The sequence below is a fragment of the Trachurus trachurus genome, assembly GCF_905171665.1.
Source record: "Trachurus trachurus genome assembly, chromosome: 15".
Lineage (NCBI taxonomy): Eukaryota > Metazoa > Chordata > Actinopteri > Carangiformes > Carangidae > Trachurus > Trachurus trachurus.
Genome location: NC_139906.1, coordinates 13250746 through 13262746, shown reverse-complemented (window position 1 = coordinate 13262746; position 12001 = coordinate 13250746). Strand labels below are relative to the sequence as shown.

At 41.3% G+C, this 12001-nt stretch overlaps 1 protein-coding gene across 1 annotated transcript in view; it reads left to right on the top strand.

Moving 5' to 3' along the window:
• The window catches only part of LOC310997727 (uncharacterized protein), a gene marked incomplete at its 5' end in the record, with an annotated part of 34298 nt that extends 23759 nt beyond the window's left edge, over positions 1–10539 (top strand). Inside the window, 7 exons of the mRNA XM_083987517.1 lie at positions 2007–2151; positions 2837–3043; positions 4191–4405; positions 6204–6334; positions 6439–6566; positions 6676–6799; positions 8402–10539. Of these exons, the coding sequence (XP_083843643.1) occupies positions 2007–2151; positions 2837–3043; positions 4191–4405; positions 6204–6334; positions 6439–6566; positions 6676–6799; positions 8402–8585 (1134 nt within the window). The 3' untranslated portion in view covers positions 8586–10539. The remainder of the gene's footprint in view (positions 1–2006; positions 2152–2836; positions 3044–4190; positions 4406–6203; positions 6335–6438; positions 6567–6675; positions 6800–8401) is intronic.
• Between the last annotated feature and the right edge of the window lie 1462 nt (positions 10540–12001).

Genomic DNA, 12001 nt, shown 5'->3' with positions numbered 1-12001 from the left:
TGGAAAGCAATCACGGCCCGTTAACTACTGTGATACAGTGCTGCCCTTGAAACGGCCTGTTTTTCAAGTGTCTTTGGTATCACTGTGACTGTAATCACAGCTGAAGTAATGAATTGCTGCTGTTTTAGTGCAAAGTGAAACCACTCAACACTTGAACCACAGCTGAGGACGTGGACTAACTCAGAAAATTTCTTTTATGTATCTTGTTCGTGCAGAAAACGCCACGGAAGTCAGGACAAAAAGAACATTTGAAGAGAGATGAAGCATGTCATGAATACAAGAATGACTGCGCTCTGAATTGATTTATTTTGTGTTTTTTTTCTAGTCATTTATTTGATACTTGACCTTGTAGCGATCAGGGACGTTGCGGTTATTTAGTAAGCGCCTTCACAATACTTAGACGCTCTGTGTTTTGAATAATCTCACATTTTTGAGTAATAGAAAATATTCATGTATAAAAACGAAGGATCAGGACTTGGCATATCTTAGCTTCCTGCATTGTTGTCCTCTGGTGAATCACCAAAACCTTCAGTCAGACTCTTCCTTTGACTGAAGCCCATTAGCCTACGATCACAAAGGAAGGTTCAAAATACACAGATGAAGAGACGGTGCTAACAAAGGTTTTGGAGAGAAAAAAAAAAATCAAATGATTTATTCAAGTAGTTATGTGGGTCAAAATTGGAGCACAGCCATTAATGAGAGGACAGTATATGTCTGCATGCTAATAAGGAAGCCAGAGCCAGGTGGTGATCATCATCTTAGCGTAAGGAACATAGTGGGGAAATGTGTGATCTGGCTAATTTTAAAGCTCAGAATGAGTTGACCTGGCCAACTTTGAAACAAAGAGGCTGACCAGGCAAATTAAGCGAAACTTATTAACTGAGATGGCTAACTTTGAAAGCTAAACCTCAGCGATTAGCATAGCATAGCATAGACTCACTCCTAAACTCAAAAATATATCTATAAAGTTACAGTTCTATTAACTTCCTATTAAAAACTGAATATCCATACTCAGTTATTTCTCACAGGCTGTAAATATGTTAATATTTCAGGCCTGCTGTAGAGAGTTGCCATTGTTAATTGATGCATGGGCTTTCTTTGTAAAATTCATGATTCCTCCTTCAACTAATTAGCACAATACAAAACCCATTTGCTCATTTTTTCCACTTCATGTCAACTCCCTCTCAGCTTAAATTCCTGTTGCTGAAGATACCGCTGTGATTCTTCTTCTTCGTCATTTTCCAGCATCGCCTCCAGCCAAGCCTGCTATAACGGCCTTCTTCTCTAAAAGTAATAGGATTAATGCACGAGGGCAGCTTTAACCTTGACTTTAGCATCCAGTTCCTGCTAAGGCTAGCTTCAATAAAAATGCTGTATGAAAATTCATGGCTATGGTAATCCGGCTTGGTTAGGTTAATTCAGTTAGTGGGTTGTGAATTTAAACCTGTTATTTAGCAGCCGTGGAGCAGCAGCAGCAGCAGCAGCAACAGCAGCAGCAACAGCAGCAGCAGCTACTTGCTTATGCTTTCTGGGTTCCTCAGCAGCTGTCAGTTTACTTTATGGGGCTGCCTGCATCCACTCTAAGCTTGTTTGCATACAGGCTGAATGAATGGATTGTGACAAAAACCAGCTTTGGCAAGCACTCATAATAAACACACAGACAACCACTCATATTTTAGAGCGCACATAAACAATCCATTTGCATTTAGATGAAGAATAGCAGACATAAACTTAGGTCCAGGAAAATGGGAGGTGGTGAAAGCACTCTTATTCATGTTAGTCGCAACAAGTTGCTCATACATACACCGTTGTGGGAAAACCATCTGAATATCAATGTGGGGATGATAATGATTACGAACAATAATGACATTGTGATCGTAATAAACATGCAGATGGAAATGCTCCGTTTTCCTTCACGTCTCCAACACAGGAAATGATTGTTTAGGAAATACTGATTGCAATATGACAGTGATGACCAGCTGTAAACCCCCCCCCCCCCCCCGCAGGTGCTGAATGAGGCAGTAGGAGCCATGATGTACCACACCATCACCCTGACCAGAGAGGACCTGGAGAAGTTCAAGGCGCTGCGCATCATCATCCGCATCGGCAGTGGCTACGACAACATTGACATCAAGGCGGCCGGGGAGCTCGGTGAGACAACGGAGGAGGGAGATAGATATAAATAAGTGAGGTCGTCGCGTGCTGAGAATAAAGAACGAGGAGAGTCCTGTCTGCACATATGGCTCATTTATTCAGTAGCACATGAGACGAACTAAAGAAAACATCAACAAAAAGAGAAATGATGCATTATGAATAAGGATAGTACACCTCTGGACCAGGGCCAAACCAAACTGTGGTTGTATTACCGACTTAATATAAACAACATATGTAACAAGAATTATTACATACTGTAAACAGAATATGTAATGCTACTGATTGCATATTCAGAGCAGATGCTCCAACTGGTATGAAACTCTCCCCCAGATTCCCATTTGGCCCCTTCGGCATATGTTTGTATGAGAGCAGGATTCACTGTGATATCCTAATTATTGTCATTTGTGCTGCTAATACATTTCAGTTTTTGTTTTTGAGTTCTTTTCATGAACATAATTAGCTGTTATGCTCTTATCCGTCTCAGTTTAGTTTCACAGTTTTATTTTTTTATATTGTACAAGGTCAAAAAAAGAGAGAAATTTCCTGCCAATTATTTTGTGAAATAAAAACCTACAGACAAATCTCTCCTCAAAACACCTACAGTAATTATAACTATTAGATCTGACAGGTATTTAAGTAAGTACTAATTTGAGGTGTGGGTCATTGCCATTGTCTTTCCCAGGCATCGCAGTGTGTAATATTCCCTCAGCGGCGGTAGAAGAAACAGCAGACTCTACGCTCTGTCACGTCCTCAACCTGTATCGACGAAACACCTGGTTGTACCAGGCCCTCCGGGAGGGCACGCGGGTCCAGAGCGTGGAGCAGATCCGGGAGGTGGCGTCGGGGGCAGCCAGGATCCGAGGAGAGACGCTCGGCCTCATCGGCTTTGGTGAGTGTCCCCCCTTGGAGGTTTTACTGCACCGACGTGACACCATGTAAAGTTACAACAGGTCGACTCGGTGATGCTCTTGTGACAACGTATGTGGGAGTGTTTGCGCTCGCAGCACATCTTCAGAACCATTTGCTCTCAGAGGAGCGTGGGTGAGTGTGCGGCCATCCTCAAGCAGAGGATTGTTCTTCTTTTTTTTTCTTTGACAGGACCTGTGTGGTCAGTAACTTTATGACTACGACTGTGTCCAGCAGGGTCTTACTCAGACACTAGAAAAATCCTCAGACGTCAGATATTAAAATGTATTTTATTTTATCTGCCCATTTTCATATTGTGAGAGCGACTGTTTTTCCCTGTTTCGTTTTTTCAAGGCAGCTGTTTTATTTGAGGTTGGATCATTAAAATGTTTTGGTTTTTTTTTTTTCAGATAGAAGTGCTAATGTGCTTATCACTTTGTTATGTTTTTATTGCTTAACATGTTTGTTGTTACTCATTAAGGCTGTAAAAAATATTATTTCAGTTATTGACTAATCCGTCTGTGTAATTTTCATAATTGTTAAATGTCAAAAAGGTGTGAGCAAGACAAAGAGTCTATCACCATACTGTGAGGCTAGCACAGCAATGACAACATGGAGTTGTTGAAAAGTTAGCCTCATTAGCAGTAGACAAAAATTATAGCTGCGGCTGTAAACTAGAGGATTAGATACATTACAATTTTAATGATGATGGTGATGCTATGGGATCAGCTCAGGGAATATTATTCATCCCGAAGGGGACACAACCTTAAAAACTGAATTTCATGGAAATCCAGTCGATAATTGTGGAAACTTCTCACTCAAAAATAAAAATGTCAGCCTCATGGTGGGCCGAAGGAAAAGTCAGAGATCAGCAAAATCGTTTGGATACATTGTCTGGAAAACAAGAGCGTTTTCCAGAAGCTGAGATCTTTTATAGAATATGATAAGTAGAAACATCCTGATCAATCACTAAATCACAGCTGTTGTGATCAATTATCTGTCAAACAAGTTATAGGTTAAAGAGTCAATCTTTTCAGTGTGAAAGTGATGAATGTATTTTCCAAAGGCCAAGGATAAAAACTATTCAACTGGAGTTTAAATCATCTCTTTCTTTCTTTCTTGCTCCTCAGGTCGCTCAGGCCAGGCGGTGGCAATGCGGGCTAAGGCGTTCGGCTTCAACGTGATCTTCTACGACCCCTACCTCCAGGACGGCTTGGAGCGTTCGCTGGGCGTTCAGCGGGTCTACACGCTCCAGGACTTGCTCTACCAGAGCGACTGCGTCTCCCTGCACTGCAACCTGAACGAACACAACCACCACCTCATCAACGACTTCACCATCAAACAGGTCGGGGAAAATGAATAGTTTATCTTTATTCTTAGATAAGCCTCAGGTGATGGAGAGTAAAGGAAACTGAATTTACATTAAACACATGACAGTATCAAACACCAACAAGCCTTGATTTGTCAGAGGCTCTCCCTCATTACCCTCCAGAGCAGCCTGCACACTCTCCTTACCAAGCTAATGGTTCTCCGAAGTTGGTAGAGCAGCTTTAACCCAGCAAACTGCCAGCTGACTTGGCCGGCCAACGGCATTCTTTGGCTGCCAGCGCTCCTTTGTTAGCAACTTCCAATTATAGGCTGTTTAAACAATCTTTTAATGAGTGGTGAGACACTCGGAGTAAGTCCATGCAAGGAAATACAAAGGAAAAAAAAGGATCCAGAATAAGAGAGATGTAGAGATTTGGGGGAGGTGCATCTTTTCATATTGTTGTCGATACATCTTATGTTTCTGTTAGTGTGACCAAAAGAATGCCAAGATGTTTGTGTGTGTGTGTTAGAGCAGTACATATATTTTTATGTTTAACAACAAAAAAAATTGTATTTATATAGTACATTTCATGTGACAAGCGCTCAATGTGCTTCACAAAAACAAAACAAAGCAGGAATACACGTAAAAGCACAAAAAGACAAAAAGAAGGTAAAGTTGCAAATTAAAAACAATTAAAAACTAAAAGCTTGTGAGAAAACAAATGTTTTTAGTCTGCTTTTAAAACAAGATACTGTTGCAGCAAACCTGATTTTGTGTGGTAGGGAATTTCAAAGAGTAGGACCATAATGGCTGAAAGCACCATGAGCTGACTTTGAGTGTATTCTTGGGATAGCTAGTAGACCTTTACTGGATGATCTCAGGGTTTAAGTAAAAACAAAACTCAGATTGTGCACAGTAATTTGACATTCTTACACAATAAACCTTTGAACATTTCCTCCACATGGAGTCAGGACATTTATCCTGCAATACAATCTGTATTTTGACATACTTGTGCACACCACACCTATTGTGAGCTGCCAGGAAAGCGACAAACCAAAGAATGCCACCGCCGGGCCAAGTCACAGTTGGCAGATGAACGAGCTGCATGTCCAGGCAAACAAGTTAACCAGGCCTGTGGTGAATCAGCAGCTAAGTTAACAGTTAACAGCATACCTTTAACTATTAAGGTGTTTTTTTGTTTGTTTCTGGATTGGAGGTGGGTCAATGATAAATCTATATGAGCAGATTTGATAAATGCAAGAGACACTTTGTGCAAAATCTTACTGCACATCCTCCTCTTCTGATCACTGCTGCCACCTGGAGGAGGTCGACTGAAGTGCAGACGGTGTTTTTATAACTTCATCCATCCATTAGCTATACCTTAGATGACATCAGGCGAGAGGGGGGGGGGGGGGGGGGGGGGGGGGGGGGCTGTCAGGCTGTCAGTCCATCACAGAGACAAACAACCCCACGCACTCACACTGACACTTCCGATTAACCCTAATGCACAGCAGCTGAAACTGACAGACCCGAGTGTTTTCGTCACTCTTCAATCTGCCACGTTCATCTAGTGCTAGTTTCTATTAGACCCCAAATAAGAGTTTGTGTGAAGATGAAAGGTTAAGAGTTAATTGTTATCTTGTCGTTCTTTATTTAAAAGCATTTTGTCTTTCCTTGTATTGGGTTTTTTACAAAATATCCCCTATGCAGCACCGAGCTAGTGACAGCACCTCTGGGTGAACCCATCCCAGAGCAATTATGTGTTTATTGCAGAATCGAGAGGATAAAAATGTATCTGCTATATATATATATATATATGTTTGTGTGTGTATAGATGCGTCAAGGTGCTTTCCTGGTCAACTCTGCACGGGGAGGTCTGGTGGATGAGAAAGCTTTGGCTCAGGCCCTGAAAGAAGGCAGGATACGGGGGGCCGCCTTGGACGTCCATGAGTCAGAGCCTTTCAGGTGTTTATGATGATGCATTCATGGACTCAGTTCACTGTTTTAAAAATGTTCTTTCTCTTGTATATGTACATGTCTCACTTTGTTTCTGTCTTTTGCTGTTGTAGTTTTTCACAAGGTCCTCTGAAAGACGCCCCCAACTTGATCTGCACGCCCCACACCGCCTGGTACAGCGAGCAGGCGTCACTGGAGATGAGAGAGGCCGCCGCCACGGAAATACGCAGAGCAATCACTGGTATGGTGACGTCTTTGAACGCACACTTTGTTGTTTTTTATTAACGTTTCCCCCCCTGTTCTCACTGATCTTCCATCTTGCCCCCCTACCCCCACCCCGCGCGACACAGGCCGGATCCCCGACAGCCTCCGAAACTGCGTCAACAAAGAGTTCTTTGTCACCTCGGCGCCCTGGGGGATGATGGAGCAGCAGCAGCCTCAAGTTCACCCTGAGATCAACGGCGCTGCCTACAGGTAGGAGGCGGGTTTATGTGAATCCAGCAGGCAACTCACATCACGCAGAGACCACCTGTGACAGATCAACACCTGAGGCTTCACACAGAGGGGGGGGGTCTAGTCTAGTCTAGATGTTCATGTGTATGTTTGTCACAATTCTGACTTTCTTTTCCTGAATATTATTAGGACGGGTCCTAGTTTTTGTGGCGTATTTATACACAGAACGTGGCCCCAAATGAATTTATCCCTTGGTTTCTCAGTCTCTATAGTGTCTCAACCAGACTGAACTGCTTCTCTCACACAGCCGAGTGAACCAAACCATGGTACAGGCCATAGCAACGGGGGGAATGCAGGACAAATTATATACCTAATTCTCAACCAGGTAAATGAATCCTCCCACAGCTGGCCCACAGGCCAGGGCTAACGAAAAACATAATTAATAAAAAAACAAACAAATCCCATTCAAATCTGTAGCCTCTTCCTACTTCACACTCATGTCCTGTAACTGTACCCACACTACCCAGCATCCCATCAATGCCCCCAGCTCCCCTGCCCCACAGCCACCCTGAAACAGAGCTGCAGAAGAAACCTGACTACAGTTTTACAGATTGTGTAAAGATGTAAATGGTGCAATGACTGTTTTTTGTATTTTTGCTGTTGTAAACCCCCTGTCAACAAACCTGGGAGATTATCAGTTGTTTCATTTACTATGAAAGTTTCCCTCCACACTTTCACCGTAGCTCCCTGTAGTAAAGGATCAATTCACCCAGAAAAAGTGTTTTCCCATTTACTGAACACACGATTTTTTGACACCATGAAACAACCAAAAAATGGCAATTTGGAAATTTGAGCAAACAATCAATATATACTGTACATATAATCTGGGTGAATGAGCCTTTAGATCCTGATTTACACCACATTAGGAGCCCTAACATTCTCATTGATTGCCTCCATGCACTTTAACCTTGTACCTACTGTATATTTATGTTTCACAGAGGTGACGTTGCTTAGATCTGTTGACTGTTAAAGGGCATTTCCAGTCGTAATCAATGTTTACCTCAGATAGGTCACCAGTTCATTTCATACCATTCATACTCCCAACTGCAGCATGTGGACATTTATATTCTATTTATATATTTATATATTGCAAGTAACATCCTTTTGACCATCATTTATATTTTAAAATTCGCTTTACAATTAAATTAAATCAAAATTCAGACTTACCGCGGCTTCTTCTTGAACAAAAACAAATATAAATGTCCACATGCTGCAGTTAGGAGTATGGATGGTATGAAAATGAACTGATCATAACAAGTGACCTGATATCTGAGGTAAACATTGATTACGACTGGAAATGCCCTTTAATGTTTGAGTGTATACTCCAACAGTGTATCGATATATGAGATCAGTTTAATACACATTTGTTCTGATTTCATGAGTTCAGTCTTTCTATCTTAAGCTCAGTTTAACAAATATTAGTTGAAGGTTTATAGAGCTGATCCTGCTCCGAGCAGCTGGACTTGTCGTTCATAGATAACGTTACTTTCAGTTGAACAGTTTTCCCTTGCTGCTCTGCTCTTCTTGTTCATGTCCGCTGATCACCTCCTGTCCGTTTTCCAGATTCCCTCCTGGTGTGGTGGGCGTCGCCCCCGGTGGGATTCCTGGACCTATGGAGGGGTTGGTGCCCGGGGGTGTTCCCATCACCCACACCTTGCCCCCTGGTACCCATCCGTCACAGGCCACCTCCCCCAACCAACCCTCCAAACATGGCGACCCCATGAGAGAGCACATGACTGAGCCGTAGGACTGCTGCTGCTGCTGCTGCTGCTGCTGCTGCCGCCGCTGCTGCTGCGACTGAGCAGGGGAGGGGGCTTCAAAAAAAAAGAAAAACCTCAGCGACCTACCAATTCAACCATCCAACTGTACGCTTGACTTCAGCCATCTGAACCTACCAGCAGACTGCCTGCCGGGCAAACGTTTCACTCTTTTTCTTTTTTGTAATGAAACCACTAGGCCCAAGTGGAGGACAGTCAGTGGACGTTAACACACACACACACACACACACAGACAGACACACAAACACACGTGCTGCCACACTAAGATGGGACTGACCATCGAACTCATGCGCCGAAGATCTGAAACTTCTCCTCCCTTCATATCTTGTTCTTGTTCCTCCATCGATTTAAGTCGTCCTTTTGTTTTTATCTTTACTTTCGAGTATATTCCAGGGAGATTCCTCCTGACGCCTGGGACACGTTGACGCTGCAGCGTACAGGACGGAAATCTGACCTCCCTGCTTTCAAGGAAGAGCATGACAGGACAGTGACTTGGTCGAGCCTCCTTTATTCCCCTCCTCCCTCCACAGTTTCACCCATTTCAGCGCAAACATGTCTTGTGTTTTTTTTGTTTTGTTTGTTTTTTGTTTTTTTTACTTCTGTTTATCCTATATTGTGTTTCTGTTGCAAATGAATATCTGTTGTTCTGTTCTTCAATGTGTGAAAATGAATGGATTTACAGCTACACATATGTTATAGCAAGACAAGAAAAGTCAGCTCACGACAACAGCAGCATCAGTTATAATCTGGACTCTTGGCATCTTTGCTCTTTCCTGATTGTTGTGGCTTGTGGCCCCTGAATGTAGAGACGGGACGCGGGGCAGTCCCAGGAAGGACATTTTGGCTTATGAGATAAAAAACCAAAAAAAATGAATTAAAAAAAAGGAAAGAAAAAGGAGAAAACAGACTTCCAGTCGGGGTTAGATATTATACGTCAAATTGTGCTGTTGTAACATTTCCAACTCTGCTGAACTGAGGTACCTATGATATTTGGTTATTGTGTCCCAGATATGATCTGTTTTCATCCAAAGGACCTGCAGTACTTCCCAGCACCAGCTCGGACCAGGTAGGAAAAAAAACAGTACATTTCTTTCTGACTCAGGAAAAACAAAAAAAAACTAATAATTAACCTTCAAATCTGTCCAAATCTGAACTGAGAAGAAAAACAAGTCTGGATTATGGCTTTTCATGTCTCCACCTCTATTCTCCATTGTGGTATTTTTTTTTTATATATCAAATGTATGTTTTTTGATGTTCAAGGTTTTCAGTCCTGTTAGATTTGTATTGCCTTGTTAAATGTTATTATAATCATAGTCTTATGTGACCGACTCCTCCTTCCCTCCCTCCCTCCCTCCCTTTCTCCTCCTCCTTATAGTTTCTTCTTCTTTTTTTGTTTTTCTGCTCTAATGAAAGCCAGCTGTGGCCCCCGGAGGCACCGTGCCCTCTGAGAACAGCAGCAGCCACATCCATCCCTTTAGCTCCATGATAATAGCAAGAGACAGCTGCTAGCAGATTGTTTGGTTTTTAGTGTGAGTATTTGTATTTGTTTCTTGTACAAGGTGAACATATAGTATACAGTGCAGCTGGAAACAATAAATAAAACTTGCTGTTCTGATTGATGATCGGCTCCGTGGAGCGTTTGTGGGATTTTTGCTCTTCTGTGTTTACGGTTATTTAAAAGAAACTTGTTTTTATCCCATGAAGACGAAATTTGATAGTCACGCTCCATGTTCCAAGAGTTAGGAAATACAGTTTCCATTATTTCTGTTTGATGGATTCCTTGAGTTATTCTGTGAGCTACATGAACCTTGATGTGATCTCTAGCTGATATTTGTTTACATTTTGACCTCATTAAAACAATGCCAAATTAGCTATCATTGGTTCCTGTTTGCAGGGTCTCCATGGACGCACAGACGACTGTCACCGGATTACATTTATGCTTTAAAAAAAAGGGCTTCTCGGGCAAATTTAAGATCTACAGGCAGATTTATGGCCAGTTATTCAAGCTGGACTTCAGAAACATTGATATCCTGGGAAAGTGCAAGTCACAGAATCTAGAAATGTGTGTATCATCAGCATAACGTTAGATCAGCATGATCTGAAGTTATCAACTCTTATACGCTTAGCATTTAGGAACAATAAAAAGTATAAAAGTGATCTAATGATTAATAGTTGATCAACTGGCTACCAGTATTTCAACGTTTTTAATGACCACGTCCTATCATCATCGACCACAGATCTTTACAGTTTCTTTCGCTGCCTTGGTTCATTGTGTTGTTTTCATGAGAGGAGATATTTCCCTCAAGGATTAGTGGAGGAGACCAAAACTGAGCCAAAACGAGACTTTATGTTCAACAAGTAGCCACAGACAGGAAGTCAGATGTCATCGCTAAATGTGTGCATACAAGAAGCAGTTTGCCAACATTCATTCCCAAGCATAACCTACATTATAAAAGATCAAATTCCAGATGTCTTGTTTACCTCTTGTTTCTGCTGCTGCCAAATAAAAATCATTCATTGCAGGCAGCTGACGTAGGCTACTCAACAGAATCACAATGCATTCAGACAAAAAGAAAACCTTTTTGAGACCTTATCTCATAACTTCTTTATCTCACAGTTATGATTTCATATTTCATAATTAATTAGAATAGCATCTCATAATTACAAATAAAGATGATTAGAAATAAATAAGTGTCTTGTTTTTTTCCGCTTTCATTTGTTTACATTCTGGATACTTATTAAGCTGAATTAAATGATATAGTAAGTCACAATTGTGAGACTCCATTTTTTCTATTTTATGAATACAGTGCACTTCTATAATATTGTAACAGATATAAAACCAATTAAATGATTAATGTATTTCAAGTTCTGCTGTGATGCATCTGTGCCTGGTGTATAGTTAATGACTGACAATCCAACATGGTTATAGAAAATATAACTTCATACTTAACATGAAATATGAAGCATTTGTTTTTGTAATAATATCCGTCTTACTCAATAAGTCAGTATGTTTATACTAGACTAGTGGGGAGACCTCGAGGAGAAAATAAATTGAGCATGTTGGCCTTGAATTTATTTATTTTTTTCTAACTACTTGAGCTGAAATGATGAGTTGATTAATTAGAAATTAATAAGCAATTAGCTCGGTAACTGATCATTTCTGTCATTTTTAATCAAGAACTGTCAAAAGGTCGCTGCTGCCAGACCGTCCAATGTAATTATTTGTCGGTTTCCTTCATCCATTATGATAATGAACTGAATGTTTTTGGTTTTTTTCCTCCAGTTTTTTTTTCACATTTTATGAATCAGATCATTGAAAATAAATACCACCCACAGATTAATCAGACAACAACTGTCAGCTGCAACTCCTATAAACCTTATGCCC